This window comes from Oncorhynchus nerka, linkage group LG20, assembly GCF_034236695.1.
Source record: "Oncorhynchus nerka isolate Pitt River linkage group LG20, Oner_Uvic_2.0, whole genome shotgun sequence".
NCBI lineage: Eukaryota > Metazoa > Chordata > Actinopteri > Salmoniformes > Salmonidae > Oncorhynchus > Oncorhynchus nerka.
The window spans coordinates 48,621,824-48,645,460 of NC_088415.1; the positions used below are offsets into that span (position 1 = coordinate 48,621,824).

The following is a 23,637-nucleotide window of genomic DNA, read 5'->3' on the forward strand; positions in this document are numbered from 1 at the left end:
CCTGCTTGTGACCAGCATGTGAGGCAATATCTCAGATGTGAGACGTGCATTTATAATTTGGCGGCCTCCAGAGGAAGGAAATGTCGTATACAGTTGAAGTTGGAAGTTTACATACACATAGCCAAAAACATTCAAACTCAGTTTTTCACAATTCCTGACATTTAATCCTAGTAAACATTCCCTGTCTTAGGTCAGTTAGGATAACCAGTTTATTTTAAGAATGTGAAATGTCAGAATAATAGGAGAGAATGATTTATTTAATCTTTTATTTCTTTCATCACATTCCCAGTGGGTCAGAAGTTTACATACACTCAGTTAGTATTTGGTAGCATTGCCTTTAAATTGTTTAACTTGGGTCAAACATTTCGGGTAGCCTTCCAGAAGCGTTCCACAATAAGGTGAATTTTGTCCCATTCCTCCTGACAGAGCTGGTGTAGCTGAGTCAGGTTTGTAGGCCTCCTTGCTCGCACACGCTTTTTCAGTTTTGCCCACAAATGTTCTATAGGCTGTGGTCAGGGCTTTGATGGCCACTCCAATACCTTGACTTTGTTGTCCTTAAGCCATTTTGCCACACCTTTGGAAGTATGCTTGGGGTCATTGGCCATTTGGAAGACCCATTTGCGACCATGCTTTAACTTTCTGACTGATGTCTTGAGATGTTGCTTCAATATATCCACGTAGTTTTCCGTCCTCATAATGCCATATATTTTGTGAAGTGCACCAGTCCCTCCTGCAGCAAAGCACCCCCACAACATGATGCTGCCACCCCCGTGCTTCAAGGTTGGGATGGTGTTCTTCGGCCTGTAAGCCTCCCCCTTTTCCTCCAAACATAACGATGGTCATTATGACCAAACTGTTCTATTTTTGTTTCATCAGACCAGAGGACATTGTCCCCATGTGCAGTTGCAAACCGTAGTCTGGCTTTTTTATGGCGGTATTGGAGCAGTGGCTTCTTTCTTGCTGAGCGAACTTTCAGGTTAGGTCGATATATAGTGGGGCAAAAAAGTATTTAGTCAGCCACCAATTGTGCAAGTTCTCACACTTAAAAAGATGAGAGGCCTGTAATTTTCATCAACTATGACAGACAAAATGAGAAAAAGAAATCTAGAAAATCACATTGTAGGATTTTTTTATGAATTTATTTGCAAATTATGGTGGAAAATAAGTATTTGGTCACCTACAAACAAGCAAGATTTCTGGCTCTCACAGACCTGTAACGTCTTCTTTAAGAGGCTCCTTTGTCCTCCACTTGTTACCTGTATTGAAGCTATGGGGGCACTATTTCATTATTGGATAAAAAAAAGTGCCTGTTTTAAGCGCAATATTTTGTCTTCATTGCTTTACAGATCAGACCAGTCAATTTGACTTACTGCTGTGTCATAGTTACTCTGCTCGCTTTTCAGGATTTTTTTTGTATTGTTGCACATTAATATGGTTCTTAAATGTATTTTTAGTGAGCTTTCTAACCACCAATGTAACATTGTGGTCAGATATGCCAGTTAGTAAGTTACTGGACTTAGTTATTCAATCAGGTCTGTTAGTAAACACCAGATCAATTTGAGTATCGGATGACTGTGTTACTCTGGTTGGACCTTGTATTTTTTGAGTCAGGTTGAAATCATCTGTGATTTCTTTGAGTTTTTTCCTGCAAGTTTTATTTTCCAAGTATATATTGAAATCGCCCATGAAGATGAACTCCTTCTTATGATCACATTCTTTCAAGCATGACATTTAGATGGTCAGCAGATTGCTCTCATTCTCTTGAATGGGTGGTTGGAATGGATTGACAGTTGAAACCCCAAAGCCACGGGAGACTGTGACGTATGTCCTCATCTAGCCAAGCGGACAGGAGAATTATGCAAGGTGTCGAAGCCATGCGAGGGAGGCTCATTGACATGTCTTGCGGGTGGGGGCATAACGTGGCATGTCGGCCGTTAGGGAGAAAGATTATAAGCCAGGGGAAGAGGATGTGATGATGCATTTGATCCGCGGCTTCCCAGCGAGCCGTCATTACCCTGATTATTATGGGATTAGACTAGCATCTCAACAAGTGCTCCGTTTAAGAAATCACTGCCGTTTCATTTTGAAAGCACTGGTGCATTTAATACTCTTAATATTCCCCTCCCCTGGGCCTCAGCCTTGCGCTCTAGGTTCAATCATCAACAGATAGCAGAAGGCAATTTACCTATGTGGCGCTATCTTGCCCATGGAATACCAGTGACGTCATCTCCAGCTGTTAGGGAGAGAGGCCCTATGTAGCAGTTTGATAGATAGCATCATGTCTAAAATCTCAGGATTGTGGTGGCTTCCCAGCTCACCATTGTGTTGGGGTGTAGTTTGGCTGCTATGTAGAGGGTCCGCACACAACAAAGAACGTTTCTAAGTTATTCTATGCTTATTTCTTTATTTCAACAAGTGCAGAACAAACGTTCAGGCTGTTAGGCTGTCATCAGTGTTATAGTGTCTCTTCACAGGACAAGAAAGGCAACCTTGATTCGGCACTTAAAGAAAAAGGGAACAGCAAAACAACAAGACAAAGGGCCTGGCTGATATTGGTGTGAGGAGCATTGCCCACCGGCAACCATAATTTAACAAATCTAAACTGATCATGTGCAAGGATGAGCGAGGAGACAAGGCTCTCAGTTTTTGTAATTGGAATGTTGCGGCTTAAGCAGTGGAACACTGCTATTGATTTCTGTGTTGCGAGAACGCCGGTGGTTCGAAAGAGCTGCGAAATTGGCATGTAAATATATAAGTAGTGGAACTGTGCCTAATTTTGCCAAGATTCAGAAAAAGCTATTCTGCCTGATATTTCTTTTCTCACTGTGTGTATGTAGCGCTGGAAACAGAGGGCAATCGACACACACACTCATGGCCTTCAAATGGATTCACCGACCCATTTCCCAAGGCCCGGCTCCCTAACATGCAACTGCAGTCTCAGATAACGCTTTTGTCCCTGGTTCTCTTTGTTTCTTACACCAAAAAATAAGATGAAAAGAATCCAAAAAGCTCTTTATTCTTTAATGCGCAATCCTTCTGGAGGCACATTTTTTTTATTCCAGATTTATTAAATAGAAGAAGCAAAACTCCCACAGTTCTCGGTGAAATAATCTTAGTGGGGAGAGAGAGTGTAAGATTACAGACTTTGAGAAACGTCCAGCAGCCCTTATACCCGGCTTTGGTAATTGAGATGGCTTACATATTCTCAGTCGGGGAAAAAAATCTTAAGGAACTGAAAGCGTCTTTTCTCCTTCGGAAACAGTGAGGGAGACTTGGAAACGGCAGCCTGCCATCCCGGAGGCCTGGGTAGTGATGGTCGTGGTGGCTGTGCTGTTCAAGGACTGGAGCTTTCGCAGTCATATGCCTCAGGAGAGCAGGACATATACTGGGAGGCTGCAGTAGTCAGTCACATACAAGCATCAACTGCACACATACTATTTAATGTCCCCTCTGTGTTTATCAGAAGAAAGAGACAAGACAATGGTGTGTGTGTAAGATCCAGAGTGCCACAAATCTAATCAAAGAAGTGAGAGAAAAAGGTGTGCCGTGGAGAGATGGCTGTAAGTGAGTGCATCGCCGCAGGAGTGGTCTTGGAGATGAGTAACTCTCCTCTGATCAATAATTCTGCTCCTAGCTGAAGTAAAGAAACCCCAGTGGATTCTCTACGGAAGGACAATGTGTCTGTCTCAGAAGTGGCGACTTGGGAGTCTGAATTCTGCCTCCGCTTTGTGCCCTTTTCCCACCAGTCTAGGCCATGCTCCCTCCCTTCGCTCCCCTGCTTTCCTTTTCCTTTTAATTAGTCTGATATTTTATATAGTTGCCATCCCCGAGATTAAAACCAGGGGGATTAAAACTCTTGTCAGAAGAAATGGGCTTCTGGTGTGCTGCTGGTATGCAGCACTATGGATTGCTTTAGAGAACCATTACTGCCGCTGGCCTACCCACTGACAGACGTTCTGCTACATGTATACCCCCCCACAACCACAAATGTTCCGCTGCCCGTCTTTCCCCAAGAGAGGCGTTGCCTCTTCCCTTCTCTCACTAAACTGTCACATTAGTCAAGATTTAGAGGCGAGCTGAATGCACTCGGCGGGCGTTCTGTATATAAGCCAGGAGAGATGGAGTGTCATGTTCTTAGCCGTGTTTGCGTGGGTAATGTATGCGGTTCAACGCTGTACATATGGATGTAAAAGCAGGGAGATTATATTTTTGTGGTCGAGCATCTCCCTACTCATGCATATGTAGATTGGAATCTTCCTTGCTCCCTGGTCCATTTCAGGATTACTCCCAATGTCACGATAAGAATCAGAGAAAACCCCTCCCCATGCTGTCAGTAGCCAATCGGGTGAGGGAGAGGCGGGTGTCAGTGCCACCATTGTAGAGAAGCAGCCAAATGGGAAGCGCCCTTACTCAGTTTTGTCGGTGCTGCAAAGGGGGGGGGCTCCCACCCGTGTCTCGCTAACAGTGAAAACATTTATAGAACATATTAAAATAGGTGCCAGAACGGGAGAGAAAAGGCTAAATATTAGCATATAGTGAAAGGAAGGCCCGCGGGCCCTGTTTCCCTGCTACGGAGCACTTATCACAGAGTAATGGCTGCAAGGGGACAAAAACAAACACCTTAGTCCTCCACTTGCTTTTTAAAACCCCAAACACGCTTTATCTACCAGACGACACAGATGAAGTGAAATACAGCGAAACAGAGGGTGAGAGAGAGGGGGTGGGAGAAGAGGGGGAAATAAAAAGAGGGAAATATAGAAAAAGCTAAAGTAAATGAGGACAGAGAAAGACAACAATGAGGGAACACATACTATGGTTCTTCCTTTAAAAGTTGTGTCGTACTGCAGCACAGCTTGCGGGTGGCCGCAGAATTCTATTTCATGTTATTGAAGTGTCAGCCATTGTTGCCATTCTAGTCCAAGAAAAAGGAAAAAAGGAAACCCTCAGGATTTCCGTCAGGAAAATATGGCTCTGTATAATGGAACCGGTTGGGAGTAGGCTACTAAGTGACAGCAAAATAATCCTAACATTTCCACACCCTAATTGTAGTCTAACCAATACCCAAATGGAGATTCAGTGAAAATAGAAATCTTGTTGATTTATCAAGACCAGTCCCCATGCTTGTCTCAGAGCAGCGTGAAACGGTGCTGAAATAGTTGACCACACGCAGGTTGGCTATTGCTCCAAATCCTATCATAACAATTGAATGACTTTGGGTGTTCCAGTAAGGAACCACGTGTTGCCTTCATTAGCCTACTTTATTCCACGATTTCTGTCTTTCAGTGATATTTATTCCCATAGTAATTTGTTTTGGATCCATCCAGATGTGGTTAGAAAACAATGCATTGTCCTGCTGATAGCCCATCAAGGGTTGGCTATCACAGTGCTATTCGCCTGTGTTACGCTGAACGCGAAAGCCCCGGAAAATAAACAGGTAACAGGGCCGGCCCTCCCATTAGACGGCCACCTGTACAACATTCTTTAGCACCATGACCAGGATCTCTATTCATTTAAGTGAGCAGATTAGGGCTTTCAGGTGGAATGGAAAATTGCGTGTGAATTCATAAACCATGTGCCATGGAATCGTTACATCGAAAATCTCTTCCTAACTATTTTGCGATCTATATGGCACAGGTGTCAATTTTCTGGTCTTTAAATGAAACTGGTATATATTTTTATTTATCACAATTTTCCGACAGACAAGATTGCGTTTCTTACTTTTCCTCCCTTCCACTTGATAAAGGTTCCAATTGATACATTTTTATCAATTAGTACATTTGAGTTTAACCACAATATTTGTTGTATTATTTGTTCTGTATTTTCTGGTGGTTTAAACTGAAACTTTCTATGGCTTGTTTAAAAAATAACAATATTTTGGAGATGATTTCGTCGAATGTCAGCGGTTATAATCTGAATAAAGGAAAAAAGGCCATTCTTGAACATGGGGTGAGACATTCTTACTAATTTGTAAATAAAGGCAGTTTGTTATTTGGAATGATTTATTTCTGTTTTTAGAAGGAGAGAAACCAAAAGCCCACCGTGCCTATTTTTGGAAAATCGTCAGTCCACATGTCAAGTGAAATTCCCCCATTGAATTTATCCAAGTTCTCTCTTAACTCCAGGACCACCAACAGTTGTTTGTTGTTGTTGCCTGATGCAGGACTCTAGTGCCAGAGAAGATAGACTCTCAAGCTGAAAACACCTACATTAATTTACGAAAAGTCAATTTGTGCCACAGTTTAGACTACCAAAAGGTCAGCGTTCTAAATCCCACTTGTGAAGGTGTGATGCAATGACAGAATGCCACCATCTACCACTAACTGTTGCAGCATAAGCTCGTAACTCTTAAAGGAAGAACCACTGTACAAAGATGAGCTCCTCCATCTCATGACATGTATATGTACAGAGGAGAGGGGGAGGAGAGGAAGGAAGGTAAAGCAGGCCACCACACAGCAGATGGGCATCATTGGCATGGTGGTCCACACAGAGGGCACACAACACATACATAGTGAGAGAGGAAGAGGGAGGGACGGAGGGAGGGAGGGAGGGAGGGACGGAGGGAGGGAGGGAGGGAAGGAAGGAAGGAAGGAAGGAAGGAAGGAAGGAAGGAAGGAAGGAAGGAAGGAAGGAAGGAAGGTCCATGCTAGGTAAAGCTCCGCCTTATCTCAGTTCACTGGTCACGATGGCAACACCCATCCGTAGCACGCGCTCCAGCAGGTGTATCTCACTGATCATCCCTAAAGCCAACACCTCATTTGGCCGCCTTTCGTTCCAGTACTCTGCTGCCTGTGACTGGAACGAACTGCAAAAATCGCTGAAGTTGGAGACTTTTATCTCCCTCACCAACTTCAAACATCAGCTATCTGAGCAGCTAACCGATCGCTGCAGCTGTACATAGTCTATTGGTAAATAGCCCACCCATTTTCACCTACCTCATTCCCATACTGTTTTTATACTGTTTTTATTTATTTACTTTTCTGCTCTTTTGCACACCAATATCTCTACCTGTACATGACCATCTGATCATTTATCACTCCAGTGTTAATCTGCAAAATTGTAATTATTCGCCTACCTCCTCATGCCTTTTGCACACATTGTATATAGACTCCCCCTTTTTTTTCTACTGTGTTATTGACTTGTTAATTATTTACTCCATGTGTAACTCTGTGTTGTCTGTTCACACTGCTATGCTTTATCTTGGCCAGGTCGCAGTTGCAAATGAGAACTTGTTCTCAACTAGCCTACCTGGTTAAATAAAGGTGAAAGAAAAAATAAAGAAAAAAAAAAGAAAAAGGAAGGAAGGAAGGAAGGAAGGAAGGAAGGAAGGAAGGAAGGAAGGAAGGAAGGAAGGAAGGAAGCAACAGACAGGGTAAGGGGAGGGGTGGCTCACCAAAGCAGAACCCTGCTATACCCATAAGGCCTGGTGACTGCTCACAACTCTGCCACTACTGAAACACACACACACACTCATCACCACACACACACACACTTCAGTCCGCTATGGGCCACGTTAAATATAATCCCTAGTACCCCTGCCATACCGTCAACCTGACTCCCAGAGCAACTACACTAATTAGATTCATTACCAAACATCACTGGAGGTCCTCGCTGGGTTTAATAGCTACTCAGTCTATTATTGTTGACTAGTGTCGTCGCGTGGCGGAGATGCTAATCAAATCAACATGCAAATTATAAATATTCAGCGGAGAGGCTTGTGTATATGCCATTTAGCAGACACTTTTTATCCAAAGCGAATTACAGTCATGTGTGCATACAGGGTGTCACCGTAGGTGCACTTTTCTCCCCAGTTCTCCTCCTTCCCCGAAGCTCTTTGTCAATGACAATGTCTCTCTGGCTGAGTGATTCTCTGTTAACCTCTGGGAGGAGAGTGAATGTGCACACACACACACACACACACACACACACACACACACACACACACACACACACACACACACACACACACACACACACGCATGTACACATACACACACACACACGCACACAAACAATGAGCCAATATTGCACCGCTCTCAAACGGTATTCAAACCAATTATCTAACCATCTAACTAAGTACTTCACTGTCTGTCTGTGTGTCTGTCTGTGATCCGCTGTACCATCTAATGTGTCCCTGTCTCGCTGCAGTAAAAACTGTCTTTGAGCGCTCTGGGTTAAGGCAGACACATCTTAAGCCCCTTGGGCTTTTTTAATCTGAGCATCTGGGGAATGCTATGAACTGGCCACTCACAATCCACCGCCATTCATCTTTAAAGTGGCTCATCTCATGAGAGACTGACCTCGGACACATTCCCGTGGAAGACCATATGGGCTTATATATCAAACAGGGCAACATTGTCTTTTTCAGCTTATAAAATGGTTGTGTCCAGTGTTTCTCAAATTGTTTACGACACTGACCAAATTTCAGGTCTTGAACGTTGTGAAAATGTTGTGCAACTCCCAGCGCACATTTACTGTGAACACTGAGGCTGTACCCGCTTTAAGTTCCAGTTTTACTGTGAACACTGAGGCTGTACCCACTTTAAGTTACAGTTTTACTGTGAACACTGAGAATGTACCTGCTTTAAGTTACAGTTTTACTGTGAACACTGAGGCTGTACCCGCTTTAAGTTACAGTTTTACTGTGAACACTGAGGCTGTACCTGCTTTAAGTTACAGTTTTACTGTGAACACTGAGGCTGTACCTGCTTTAAGTTACAGTTTTACTGTGAACACTGAGGCTGTACCCGCTTTAAGTTACAGGTTTACTGTGAACACTGAGGCTGTACCCGCTTTAAGTTACAGGTTTACTGTGAACACTGAGGCTGTACCCGCTTTAATTTACAGTATTACTGTGAACACTGAGGCTGTACCCGCTTTAATTTACAGTATTACTGTGAACACTGAGGCTGTACCTGCTTTAAGTTACAGTTTTACTGTGAACACTGAGGCTGTACCTGCTTTAAGTTACAGTTTTACTGTGAACACTGAGGCTGTACCCGCTTTAAGTTACAGGTTTACTGTGAACACTGAGGCTGTACCCGCTTTAAGTTACAGTTTTACTGTGAACACTGAGGCTAGACCTGCTTTAAGTTACAGTTTTACTGTGAACACTGAGGCTAGACCTGCTTTAAGTTACAGTTTTAACAGTGACCAAGTAGGCTACTGTGGCTATGTGATCATAATGTAGGCCTACCAGAGTGGCCTACCATCAAAAACAATGGAGAAAATGCATCCCATAACATTTTAACATGTAAATAGCTGTTCTATCATTCAGCCTACAGTAGTAGTGTGGTGTTCAATGTAGGCCTACATTCCATGAGACTTTTGAAGAAAAAAAACAAGCAGGGCTTTACATTAACCTGTTTATCCACTTGTCCTTCAGACAAGGAGGTGACTGAAAATGTTGTTGGGTTGTTTGGTGCAAGAAACCGCTTTACAAAATAAAATGCATTAATTATGCTACTCTCTGCTACTTAGCTTATTCAAGCCTGTCTCAAAATTCAACACTGCCCCTTTAAGACAAAAGCTCTTTACCTGACTAGCTTTTCAAAGATGTCTAGAAATGTAGACTTGTTGTGCTCTTGCAGAAAGCAATCACTCTCCTATTGCTGAATACAAATAATCTATAACCGGGCTAATAACTCAATAACTAGCAAAAGACTATAAACAAAACGAATACGTGGCTACATGCAGCTCTTGCTTTGATCTCAAAACAAACGCATCTACTCACGACCACAGCTGTAAACACAGTCCAGTTAAAAGTAAATGGCAGAGATCCATATATGGCAATGGTCTATTTGCAAATAGGCCTACTGCAGCTGTGATTGGTTATGCCGCACTGGTCCGAGAAGTTTGTTTCGGTATGCTGCATTGAAAGTGGCAAATATTGTGTTGATTCGATCACAATTGCCACATTAAAGTGAAACGTTGATAGTGTTAACAGGAAAAACTCAACAAAGTTGCGTTAGGTTCAATCTCGTGCCCCTCTCCGTGGGCGCCTCTCCGTGGGCGCCTCTCCGTGGGCGCCTCTCCGTGGGCGCCTCTCCGTGGGCTGATATTTCTTCTGCGCTTTGCGCAGCAGTCCCAGGGGAGTAGCGCAACGGTCTCGGGCTACTGCTTGCAGCACAAGCAGCTTAGAGGGAACATTGGTTGTGTCCGTATGATTAGGGAAGTTTGTGGCCCCCTCATGGGGGACAAGTGGCCCTTGAGGGATACAAAGAGTGAAAGGGCAGATGCCAGTCAAATTAGGGGGGTTGTCACCTCACTCACGATTAGGTGTCATATATGGAAATATTTTCAGCCCTCCATACGGCTTGTGGCGTGACTGATCGATAAACTAGCACCATCTCACGGCCAATAAGAGAGGAGTGTGTGTGGGTTTGGGATAGTGACAGCCATGGCACCCCCATCATCCCAGTTTTTCGCTCTCCAACCATCCCACGGTCGACGCTCTTAGAGCTTTCGGGAAGTGACAAAAGGCCGGCCAGTGACAGGCAGCAGACGATGGAGACTGAACCACTTCAGGCTTATTGGGATGCATGTAGAAGACTGTACACACACCAGGAATGCCAGAACAGCAGCTGGATGGGAGGACTATAGATGAAAAAGGACAGCAGGGACCTTCACTTCTGCACTGTGTGTGTGTACTTGCGATCACTACTTCTGATGTACAGTAAGTGATTTTAAGTATGTTTTAGACTGCCATTGAAGTTAGCAGGGGACTGTGGTTCCCAGAGGTGGCATGTGGTTTGGCCCAGTAAGGATGACTCAAGCTCCTTTGTGGAGTGTGTGTGTTGTGGTTAGGATGGAAGTACAATGGCTGCCACGGTCACAGTGATGAGAGATAGTGTGTCCTTTGCTGCATGCCGCGTGGCACAGCTGTAACTGTAACCTGTCCTCTGACTGTGCTATTGATCGCTTCGTGACAAGGAGGCCATTTAGGCACAGACACTGTCACATACAAAACAGCTGCACACACACACACACACACACACACACACAAAGAAGCCTACACACACAAAACCAAACATACACACACACACACACCCTCTCACACATACTACTCCCACAACTAAGCCAACAGCCTCGGCACCTCACTCCTCTCCTTTTGATGTTGAATTAAATCTGAAAGGAGATTTAAATCTAAATCTCATCATGTCATCAAGCAAATATGCAAATGTCAATAGAAACGCATTGAAAAACGTACTGTAACTCGCGACCGGCTACAATACGACGAAAAGAACGGTGACCATTTACTTTGTCAGAAATAATTAAATAAAAAAAAATAAAAAAAACATAAGCACCGCAGACATTTCACATGTTAATTTATGCGTGACAAAAAAGACAGAGGAAGAGATGAGAAAAAAATATGCTAATGAGTTGCACCATGATACTGTGAAGCTTCAACGTTACCTCGCCGAGTACAACTTCATATTCAGATAACCAACCAGAGTGAGATAGAGATATCTGTCTGAGGAGAACCACAACTGTGGTCGCGCATTTAGCTCTTCTATCGAACACAGACACTCTACATCAGGGGTAGGCTATCTATACCCTGTGAGAACCACGGTGGGTGCAGGTTTTTACTCTGGCCAAGCAGTAACACACCCATCGTTCTACAAAATCAACTCATCGTAGTTTTCGATCAAGGCTTTGATTTGCTGAATCGGGTGTGTTACTGCTTGGCAGGAGCAAAAGCCTGCATCTGTGCCGGATGGCCTTCACAGCGGTATAGTTTGCCCACCGCTGATCTAATTCTACATATAGTTAATTGATTATATGAAGAAGTTGAGAGACCTAGTCAGCAGGCACTTACAGTGGGGAGAACAAGTATTTGATACACTGCCGGTTTTGCAGGTTTTCCTACTTACAAAGCATGTAGAGGTCTGTAATTTTTATCATAGGTACACTTCAACTGTGAGAGACGGAATCTAAAACAAAAATCCAGAAAATCGCATTGTATGATTCTTAAGTAATTAATTAGCATTTTATTGCATGACATAAGTATTTGATACATCAGAAAAGTAACTTAATACTTGGTACAGAAACCTTTGTTTGCAATTACAGAGATCATACATTTCCTGTAGTTCTAGACCAGGTTTTCACACACTGCAGCAGGGATTTTGGCCCACTCCTCCATGCAGACCTTCTCCAGATTCTTCAGGTTTTGGGGCTGTCGCTGGGCAATACGGACTTTCAGCTCCCTCCAAAGATTTTCTATTGGGCTCAGGTCTGGAGACTGGCTAGGCCACTCCAGGACCTTGAGATGCTTCTTACGGAGCCACTCCTTAGTTGCCCTGGCTGTGTGTTTCGAGTCGTTGTCATGCTGGAAGACCCAGCCGCGACCCATCTTCAATGCTCTTACTGAGGGAAGGAGGTTGTTGGCCAAGATCTCGCAATACATGGCCCCATCCATCCTCCCCTCAATACGGTGCAGTCGTCCTGTCCCCTTTGCAGAAAAGCATCCCCAAAAAAATGAGGTTTCCACCTCCATGCTTCACGGTTGGGATGGTGTTCTTGGGTTTGTACTCATCCTTCTTCTTCCTCCAAACACGGTGAGTGGAGTTTAAACCAAAAAGCTATATTTTTGTCTCATCAGACCACATGACCTTCTCCCATTCCTCCTCTGGATCATCCAGATGGTCATTGGCAAACTTCAAACGGGCCGGGACATGTGCTGGCTTGAGCAGGGGGACCCTGCGTGCGCTGCAGGATTTTAATCCATGACAGCGTAGTGTGTTACTAATGGTTTTCTTTGAGACTGTGGTCCCAGCTCTCTTCAGGTCATTGACCAGGTCCTGATGTGTAGTTCTGGGCTGATCCCTCACCTTCCTCATGATCATTGATGCCCCACGAGGTGAGATCTTGCATGGAGCCCCAGACCGAGGGTGATTGACCGTCATCTTGAACTTCTTCGATTTACTAATAATTGCGCCAACAGTTGTTGCCTTCTCACCAAGCTGCCTGCCTATTGTCCTGTAGCCCATCCCAGCCTTGTGCAGCTCTACAATTGTATCCCTGATGTCCTTACACAGTTCTCTGGTCTTGGCCACTGTGGAGAGGTTGGAGTCTGTTTGATTGAGTGTGTCTTTTATACAGATAACGAGTTCAAACATGTGCAGTTAATACAGGTAATGAGTGGAGAACAGGAGGGCTTCTTAAAGAAAAACTAACAGGTCTGTGAGAGCTGGAATTCTTACTGGTTGGTAGGTGATAAAATACTTATGTCATGCAATAAAATGCAAATTAATTACTTAAAAATCACACAATATGATTTTCTGGATTTTTGTTTTAGATTCCGTCTCTCACAGTTGAAGTGTACCTATGATAAAAATTACAGACGTCTACATGCTTTGTAAGTAGGAAAACCTGCAAAATTGGCAGTGTATCAAATACTTGTTCTCCCCACTGTATAGGCATTTGGCATAGCTAAAGTCAGTGCCCGGGTGGCAAGAGAGAGGTTGGGCATAGGGCGGGGGTGGGGTCTACATGCGCTCTGCCATGCTAGGGTAGCAGGGTACCATCATAGGCTGAGGGTTGAGGGAAAAGGGGGGAAAGGGGGTTGGGAGATGGGAAAGGGGTTAACACAACAAAACACAGCACTGGGAAGAAGAGGAGTTCCCCAACCACACGAACGGATGCTTTCTTCCTCCCGCAGACACAGTAGGGCTGCAAGGAGGGTGCACAGAGGAGCGACAAGTGGAGGAGGAGAGACTCCAAAGGTGGAGTGTTGGGAGAGAGAACGTACTACTCCGTTATAGAGAGAGAGAGAGAGTGAGAAAGGGAAAAACTAAAAGAAAGAGAAAAGAGAAAGAGGAAGAGAAAGGAGAAAGACAACCACCCCTGTTTAGTCCAATTGGAGGAGAGTCTCTGACCCCCCAAGTGGTCACTGTCCACCAGAGGTCAAAGGTTGAACTCTCCCCTGCTGAAGTGAGGGGTGTGTCCCGAACAGCGGCAGATGTCACACGGACAAATACAGACAGACGCACTGAAATAGAAAGAATACCTGTTTAAAAAGGAAGCCGCACAGACAAAAAAGAGACCGACGGAGACAGACAGGCAAGACAAAACTTAGTGTTGTGAAGAGAGAGAGAGAAACCATTGAAGTGGAAGACTGGCACTACCGGGGAGGTAGGAGGACATGAACGAAACATGAAGGCTGTTGTGTTTCATGTGTCACGTGATGGCGGAGCGTGACGGGCATGAGGTAGATGGGGGATGAAGGGAAACGTGGTGGTCATAGTAACTTCCTGTCTTTTCGCTTTTTCACCTCACCTCCCACCGCACACTACTGACAAGTCAAGAGACAGACAGAACAAACACACATACAGTACGTACACAGGACAGGAGGAGCCAACCAGAGGGAGACAGAGAGAGAAAGGCAAGAGGCTTCTCCCCTTTACCCCCGCTCCTAGAGGACCTGACTCACCACACGGGCCTTGCTGCTTGACGGGGATGTGGGCTTTAGCCAGGCACTCGGCCCGTCGCCGCTCACAGTCGTTGGCGTAGCTGCGTCCGTCTTTGCCGCACAGCGGCTTGTAGGTCCCATCGCACTGGATAGGCTCGCAGGAGCAGCGCACGCCTAGACGTTCCACCTGGCACACGCCATTGAACTTGCACTCCACCTTGCACATCTCTGCAAAATGGACGAGGGACATGGTTGTTTCTCGTTTTTAATGTTTAATTTTCCTCTGTAAAGCATGTTGAGACGTTGTAATAATGGACTTAAAATAAAATGTGACTTGAAATGTGATGCAGCAAATCAGTCGACGAATCGAGGCAATCTTAGAGAAGGTTGAGACGCATTCAGAGCTCAAATTCATTATGTTCTCTATCACTGGATCAAATGTGTACATTAATTCAATTCCTCTCTTTCTCTTTCCTGTAAAGTGGTCATGCTATACTGGAACCTAATTACGGAGCTGCCCTCTTTGGGAGTCGAACATTAGAGGGACGTACCGTATGATGTCATTGATCTACATTCCAAATGAAATGACTGTTGAAATACATTTTCTTTTTAGAAAACTAAAAAGTATTATGCCTATCCATTTCACTTCAGTAAAAGACAGATAGAGAATGGGTTCCTGTTAACTTGATCGAGAACTAAATAAATTCACAGGAACACACAGTGCTAGGCTTCTACTGAGAAGTTGAAGTCCCATATGTATCCACATAATAGCGGTCTTTATCTGTACTCAAGCTTGACTACAAAATATTGCTGACAAAAGAGAGTCGGTGTGTTGCAGGGCAGAAACTGAGAATTATTTGAAGCACAAAACCACAGTTGTGTGTAGTAGAGTGCATCACACCATGAGCCTATGTCTTTAACTCCATGGGGAGTCTCAGATGTGTGGAGGTGAGAGCAGAAAAGCTACAGACACGGTGGTCTACTGAAGCCCCTATCACACAACAGGAACATTGGATTACTCCAGATCGGTATCATCTATGATGATGATGGCGCCGGAAGAGATGGCTGACGTTTAACGGGCTATTGTGTGTGTTTTTTTGGGTTATTTGTAATTTATTTTGTACATAATGTTTCTGCCACCCTCTCTTAAGACCGAAAGAGCTTCTGGATATCAGGACAGTGATTACTCACCTCGAACTGGATGAAGATTTTTTCTTTAACGAGTCGGACGCAAAGGATTTAGTTCAGACAATCAACAAGGCCCAAATCCCTGTCATTCACATGAAGAAGAGATGGAGATTGCCTTGTAAGGATCTGACAGCGAGTGTGTAATCTACCTTTACCATCAGTCCTATTAGCCAATGTGCAATCATTGGATAATAAAATGGATGAGCTTCGATCAAGACTATCCTACCAACGGGACATTAAAAACTGTAGTATCTTATGTTTCACCGAGTCATGGCTTAACGACGACATGGATATCATACATCTGGCTGGGTTTTCGGTCCATCAGCAAGACAGAACAGCTGCCTCCGGTAAGACAAGGGGTGGTGGTACGTGTCTATTTGTAAACAACAGCTGGTGCACGAAATCTAAAATTAAGGAAGTCTCAAGGTTTTGCTTGCCTGAGGTAGAGTATCTCATGATAAGCTGTTGACCACACTTTTTACCTGTCTATTTACCACCACAAACTGATCCTGGCACTAAGATGGCTCTCAACGAGCTGTATAAGGCCATAAGCAAACAGGAAAATGCTCATCCAGAGGCAGTGCTCCTAGTGGCCGAGGACTTTAATGCAGAGAAACTTAAATCCATTTTTACCTAATTTCTACCAGCATGTTACATGTGCAACCAGAGGGAAAAAAACCCTAGACCATCTTTACTCCACTCACAGAGACGCCTACAAAGCTTTCCCTCGCCCCCCCCATTTGGCAAATTCTATCCTCCTGCTTACAAGCAAAAACTATAGCAGGAAGTACCAGTGACTCGCTCAATAAGGAAGTGGTCAGATGATGCAGATTCTAAGCTACAGGAGTGTTTTGCTAGCACAGACTGGAATATGTTCTGGGATTATTCAGATGGTATTGAGATGGCACATCAGTCACTGGCTTCATCAATAAGTGCATTGTTGACATCAGCCCCACAGTGACGGTACGTACCCCCAGCCAGAAGCCATAGATTACAGGCAACATCTGCCTGTAATCTGCCTGGGCTAAAGAGTAGAGCTGGTGCTTTCAAGGAGCGAGACACTAACCCGGATGTTGATAAGAAATCCCGCTATGCCATCCTTCAAACCATCAAACAGGCAAAGCGTCAATACATGACAAAGATCGAATCGCACTACACCGGCTCCGATGCTCGTTGGATGTGGCAGGGCATGCAAACTATTACGGACTACAAAAGGAAGCACAGTGACACGAGCATACCAGACGAGCTAAATAACCTCTATGCTCGCTTCAAAAGGAAAGCAACACTGAAGCATGCATGAGTGCATCAGCTGTTCCGGATGACTGTGTGATCACAATCTCCGTAGCCGATGTGAGTAAGAGCTTTAAACAGGTCAACATTCACAAGGCCACAGGGCCAGACGGATAACCAGGATGTGTACTCCGAGCATGCGCTGACCAACTGGCAAGTGTCTTCACATTTTCAACCTATCCCTGACCGAGTCTGTAATACCAACATGTTTCAAGCAGACCACTATAGTCACAGTACCCAAGAACACCAGGCTAACCTGCCTAAATGACTACGGAAAGGCTGGTCATGGCTCACATCAACACCATTATCCCAGAAACCTTACACCCACTCCAATTTGTATACCACCCCAACAGATCCACATATCTATTGCACTCTACGTTGCCCTTTCCCACCTGGACAAAAGGAACACCTACAAGAGAATACTATTCGTTGACTACAGCTCAGCGTTCAACACCATAATGCTCTCAAAGCTCATTACTAAGCTAAGGACCCTGGGACTAAACACCTCCCTCTGCACCTGGATCCTGGACTTCCTGATGAGCCACAACCCAGGTGGTAAGGGTAGGTAACAACACATCTGCCACGTTGATCCTCAACACGGGGGCCCCTCAGGGGTGCATGCTCAGTCTGCTCCTGTACTCCCTGTTCACCCATGACTGTATGGCCAAGCACGACTCCAACTACACATCAGTAGTAGGCCTGATCACTGACAACGATGAGACAGCCTATAGGGAGGAGGTCAGAGACCTGGCAGTGTGGTGCCAGGACAACAACCTCTCCATAAATGTGATCAAGACAAAGGAGATGATTGTGGACTACAGGAAAAGGAGGACAGAGCACACCGCCATTCTCATCGACGGGGCTGTAGTGGAGCGGGTTGAGAGCTTCAGGTTTCTTGGTATCCACATCACCAACAAACTATCATAGTCCAAACACAGCAAGACAGTCGTGAAAAAGATCACGACAATTCCTATTCCCCCTCAGGAAACTGAAAATATTTGGCATGGGTCCTCAGATCCTCAAAAAGTTTAACAGCCGCACCATTAAGAGCATCCTGACTAGTTGCATGACCGCCTGTTATGGCAATTGCTCGGCCTCCGACCGCAAGGCACTACAGAGGGTAGTGGGTACGGCCCAGTACATCACTGGGACCAAGCTTCCTGCCATCCAGGACCTCAATACCAGGCGGTGTCAGAGGAAAGCCCTAAAAATTGGTAAAGACTCCAGCCAGCCTAGTCATAGACTGTTCTCCTTGCTACCGCACGGCAAGTGGTACCGGAGTGCCAAGTCTAGGTACAAAAGGCTCAACAGCTTCTACACCCAAGCCATAAGACTCCTGAACAGCTAATCAAATGGATACCTGGACGATCATCTCTGCCCCCACACATTGACTTTGTACCGGTACCCCCTGTGTAAAGCCCAACTAGTGTTATTTTATTGTTGCTCCTTAATTTAAATAAAAAACATTTTTTTACAGTTTATTTTGGTAAATACTTTCTTAACATTTATTTTTCTTAAATCTGCATTGTTGGTTAAGGGATTGTAAGTAAACATTTCACTGTTATATTTGGCACGTGACAAATAAAATTGGATTTGATCTACTGTAAACCTGACTGTGCAGTAAACCTGACAGTGCAGAAGGCCCAGAAAAGCCTTTGTGAGCTCTTATCAAGCAAACCATCTGGTGTCATGCATGTAACACAACACAGCCCGTAAAGAACATGGTAAGTTATCTATCGGTCAAGGCAGTGCAGTTTGTGTGTGCGTGCATGAACGTGCTGGCTCACCTTGTTTCTTGCAGCTGCCCGGGTGGATCTTCCTGAGTTCAATGCCCTTCTGCATGCCCGTCCTCGTCATATGGCACTCGCTCTCGTACGTCTGGCTGTCACTGGCGCACAGTGGCTCATTGACAGGTGGGCAGGACTCCGGGGGGGCAAAGGTCAGGGGCTGGCGGGTACGTGGCTCCACCCGGCACGCCACATTCAGACTGTTCTCGCTGTCTTTGCAGGGGTCTATAAACAGGGGAGAGAAAGAGAGAGGTTAGTGGTAGGACATGGTTATCCATCACCAGGGATATGCTGGAGATAGGCCTGCTATCAACACAGGCTGCCCTGGAAAGACAAAGTGGAAAGCCAAGAAGCCCATGGATCTAAGAGGACGACAGGCTGGCAGCTGGCGCTGGTGGCCATATCAACTGTAATCATAATAGAACTGGGGAGATGCTTATTGAAATAGAAGCTGTTTGCCTGCTCAACTTCGTCTCATCTCTCTACACAGTCTTGTATAGAGCAAGGGGACACAAAGGATTTATGTACCTCTGCGCCACATTAAAACACTGCCAAGCTGCGAGCAATTCATTCGAAACACCACCGAGGAGGATGAGACCAAAAGGACGGAGAGAGAGAGAAAGGGAAAGAGAGGGAAAGGGAGAGAAAAGGCCCTGGCTCGAGAAACAAAGAGCGATAACAGGAACACAAAAGTGACAATGGTAGCTTGACTTCCACAGCTCGGGCGGGGCAGGCCGGACAACAACAGGGCCAATGCCAGCAACACATTGCCAAGGTCAGGGATTGTAGGGATTGTGTATATTAGCACATTGGAATCGCTAACACAGGAGTATATAAAGACCATTACCAACTCTGTTTTTTTTTTTGCAAAAATACCTGACGCCAGAAATGCAATGATGCAACACAAGCCCAGCTATTATCCCATTTGCAAAAACCATTATCTCCCATTAACAAACCAGAACGGCTTCCAGGATTCCTGCACTCTGCTGTCGAGCCCCCACCCACCCCCGATGAGGCAATTAGATATACAGACAGTGGAGGTGCTAGCTAGCCTAGCCCCAGCTGTATATATAAAGCATCACCATGTGTCTGACACTGGCGAGCCAGGTGAGACAGCCAAAGCTTGGACAGAATCGCTCAGGAAGATTTAGGGGCCCACCGGGCCAGCTCTCCTGAGAACCCAGGCCTCCCCCTAGGGGTAAGGCAACATGGAACCTGGTCTCACCGGCTTTGAATGGATATATATTTGAGCCGTCCTCTGGGGGCCTGAGACTCCATTTTGTAGTGTCTCAGGGTCTCACTTTTGTGGACGCTAGTTTGTCTGGTTAGCTCTATATGGCTCTTTCTCTCGGCGCAAATGTCTCGAAGTCAGACGTCCTCAGGAGAAAACTACCAAAACAAACAGCGGGTGACACAAAACAACTCTCAAAATGGCTAGCTCTAAAAACAAGTGGCTTTGTTTGTCGACAGTGAATAATCCACACAGCTGGAAGAGTTGGCATGAAGAAAAAAAAGCTATGAATTTGAAAAGTAGTCACATGATGTCAGAGAGATACAATGAAATTCCAGCGGGATGTGAAGAGAGAGCGAAATAAAAAAATAAGCAAAAAAGAACAAAAGAAAGGAGGGAGAGGGAGGGAGGGTAGAGGAGAAGTATACGAGGGGACTCACTGCAGTATCCCTGGTGCTGCAGGCGGAAGTTCTTCTGGGTGTGGCAGGCTTGCTTGTAGAGCTCGCACTCGTTGCGGTAGTCTTGGCCGTCACTGCCACACACCACCTGCTCGGGCTTACCGTCGCAGCTCAGCGGGCACATGCACTTGGCCGACAAGGAGTCCGATGACTGGATGCAGGTGCTGCCGTAGCTGCAGGTCACCTCACTGCACGGGTCCTCCAGGGCTGCAGGGAGGGAGAAGACAGAGGTACTGTAGGTATTAGGGTTTGTGTGTGTGTGTGTGTGTGTGTGTGTGTGTGTGTGTATGTGTGTGTGTGTATGTGTGTGTGTATGTGTGTGTATGTGTGGGGGGGTTCTTCTACCTTTGTGCGGACCTAAAATCCCCAAAAGTCCCCATAAGGATAGTTAAACAAGGAAAACTCTCCCTCGTAGGGACATTTCTCACATCCCGATGAGGACAAACCTTGAAACGAGCTTCAATGCCATACAGCACTCCTTCCGTGGCCTCCAACTGCTCTTAAACGCGAGTAAAACCAAATGCATGCTTTTCAACCGATCGCTGCCTGCACCCGCATGCCCGACTAGCATCACCACCCTGGATGGTTCCGACCTTGAATATGTGGACATCTATAAGTACCTAGGTGTCTGGCTAGACTGCAAACTCTCCTTCCAGACTCACATCAAACATCTCCAATCGAAAATCAAATCAAGAGTCGGCTTTCTATTCCGCAACAAAGCCTCCTTCACCCACGCCGCCAAGCTTACCCTAGTAAAACTGACTATCCTACCGATCCTCGACTTCGGCGATGTCATCTACAAAATGGCTTCCAACACTCTACTCAGCAAACTGGATGCAGTCTATCACAGTGCCATCCGTTTTGTCACCAAAGCACCTTATACCACCCACCACTGCGACTTGTATGCTCTAGTCGCCTGGCCCTCGCTACATATTCGTCGCCAGACCCACTGGCTCCAGGTCATCTACAAGTCCATGCTAGGTAAAGCTCCGCCTTATCTCAGTTCACTGGTCACGATGGCAACACCCATCCGTAGCACGCGCTCCAGCAGGTGTATCTCACTGATCATCCCTAAAGCCAACACCTCATTTGGCCGCCTTTCGTTCCAGTACTCTGCTGCCTGTGACTGGAACGAACTGCAAAAATCGCTGAAGTTGGAGACTTTTATCTCCCTCACCAACTTCAAACATCAGCTATCCGAGCAGCTAACCGATCGCTGCAGCTGTACATAGTCTATTGGTAAATAGCCCACCCATTTTCACCTACCTCATTCCCATACTGTTTTTATACTGTTTAAAAATATATATATATATTTATTTACTTTTCTGCTCTTTTGCACACCAATATCTCTACCTGTACATGACCATCTGATCATTTATCACTCCAGTGTTAATCTGCAAAATTGTATTATTCGCCTACCTCCTCATGCCTTTTGCACACATTGTATATAGACTGCCCATTTTTTTCTACTGTGTTATTGACTTGTTAATTGTTTACTCCATGTGTAACTCTGTGTTGTCTGTTCACGCTGCTATGCTTTATCTTGGCCAGGTCGCAGTTGCAAATGAGAACTTGTTCTCAACTAGCCTACCTGGTTAAATAAAGGTGAAATAAAATAAAAATAAAATAAAAACAAAGGCTAGGGTTATGAGTTACGTTTAGGGTTGCGGGTTAAAGTTAGGGTTATGGGAAGGGTTAGGTTTAGGGAAAATAGGATTTTGAATGAAAGTTCATTTTAGGTCCCCATGAGGATAGAACAACGTGTGTGTGTGTGTGTGTGTGTGTGTGTGTGTGTGTGTGTGTGTGTGTGTGTGTGCTTGAGGGTGGGGGGAGTGTTGTGTATGGGTTATGCAGGAACTCTTGACTCGACTATCACAATTAGCCATCATCATGTCAACCCCGATGGTCTTTTATTGACTGAAACATTGGTTGAAGATCCATTGAAAGGCCAGGGAGCTTCAGTGTCTACCATAAGTAGCACAACAATGTAATCAAGTTCCATAGAGGTTTAAATACACAATGTACACATACTACCTTTTCACATCAGCTTGTCAGCCTATTTGTGTGCAGATGGAAAAAGTGCAGTGGATGGGTTACTCTGGGCTGAAGAATTACTTGACAGCCCTGACTAAGGATTCCCAGACGGTTATAGATGGCTGGCTGTATAAACAACTTGCATTAATTTGCTGTCGGCCAATTGAAGGAGATTTTGCATTCACAATACAATCTGAATTGATATGCTTTTAGCGTGCTCTTCTTCTGGCAGCCGAGGGGAGCCCCTGAATGTGTACTTTTCTGAAAAGAAGAAAGCAGTATTTCCCTATAGAGAACTTTGTTTCCAGCAACTTAATAAACAACACTGCCACTCCGCAGTGACTCATTCTGCCGATGTGAGTGGGTGGAACTTCTAATTTAGCGGACGTCTGGGACCAACGGAGGTATTTTGGTATCTCATGTTCTCGACAAAGTAGCGCCATCAGATTAAGATCCCCGATACATATTTATGACAGGCATTAAAACAAACACTCTCTATGAGCACGAAGCACCAGGGAAGTGGGGTTCCTCTGACAAGCGCAGAGACTCTCATTTCGTATGCACTGCCACTTTTGGAATACTGTTTATCCGTGTCCAATATCCCTATTTTGTAGCAATGCTTTGTCTATGAATTTCATTTCAGGGACGGATGTTACGATATAGTAATCCACGAACCTTCAGTGTACCCTTTCTTGTTTTACTCCCCCCCCTATCACCAATTAAAGAAAGTCTTATTCCTCCACTTCAGGCGATGTTTGTCTCAGAAGACTGTGCTCCACTTCTTTCAGTGGATCTTGGGGGTCGACTCTCGTCGCCTTAATGAGAGTCTAGGATCTGGGAGAGGGAAGAAGAGTGCTTTTTTCTGTACCGTCGGATCAAAGTCTCACACATATCCCTCACATCTTGACATATTTTTTTCTCTTTCTACCTCTCTCGTCTTCAAATTGTTTCTAGACATGGCGGAGTGGTGTCGCTAACGAATGTGTCTTTGTTTCAGTTCGAATTCGACGTGTTGCTGAAAATGGAGCAGGCCAACTGGTGACAGTTATTACCAACCAGAGTATGTGTGCGGAGCGGAGGCCATAATTGACTTTGGCCCAATAGGACTGGCATATTCCCACGTTCAAGGAGCTTTCCGTTTTGATTTGGTTATTTTGCCAAACAACCTTTAGGCATACTTACAGGAACAAATCAAATAAAACAACTTTATTCCATTTCATATGAGATTCTCCAACATTGGCT

The 23,637-nt window shown here is 45.1% G+C and overlaps 1 protein-coding gene across 3 annotated transcripts in view; it reads right to left on the bottom strand.

Moving 5' to 3' along the window:
• The window catches only part of LOC115101912 (agrin-like), a 492,981-nt gene that overhangs the window by 173,263 nt on the left and 296,081 nt on the right, over window positions 1-23,637 (bottom strand). For all 3 annotated transcript variants that reach the window (XM_065005557.1, XM_065005556.1, XM_065005558.1), the window contains 3 exons: window positions 20,344-20,568; window positions 18,673-18,897; window positions 14,429-14,635 (listed from right to left, as the gene is read on the bottom strand). In XM_065005557.1, the coding sequence (XP_064861629.1) occupies window positions 14,429-14,635; window positions 18,673-18,897; window positions 20,344-20,568 (657 nt within the window). The remainder of the gene's footprint in view (window positions 1-14,428; window positions 14,636-18,672; window positions 18,898-20,343; window positions 20,569-23,637) is intronic.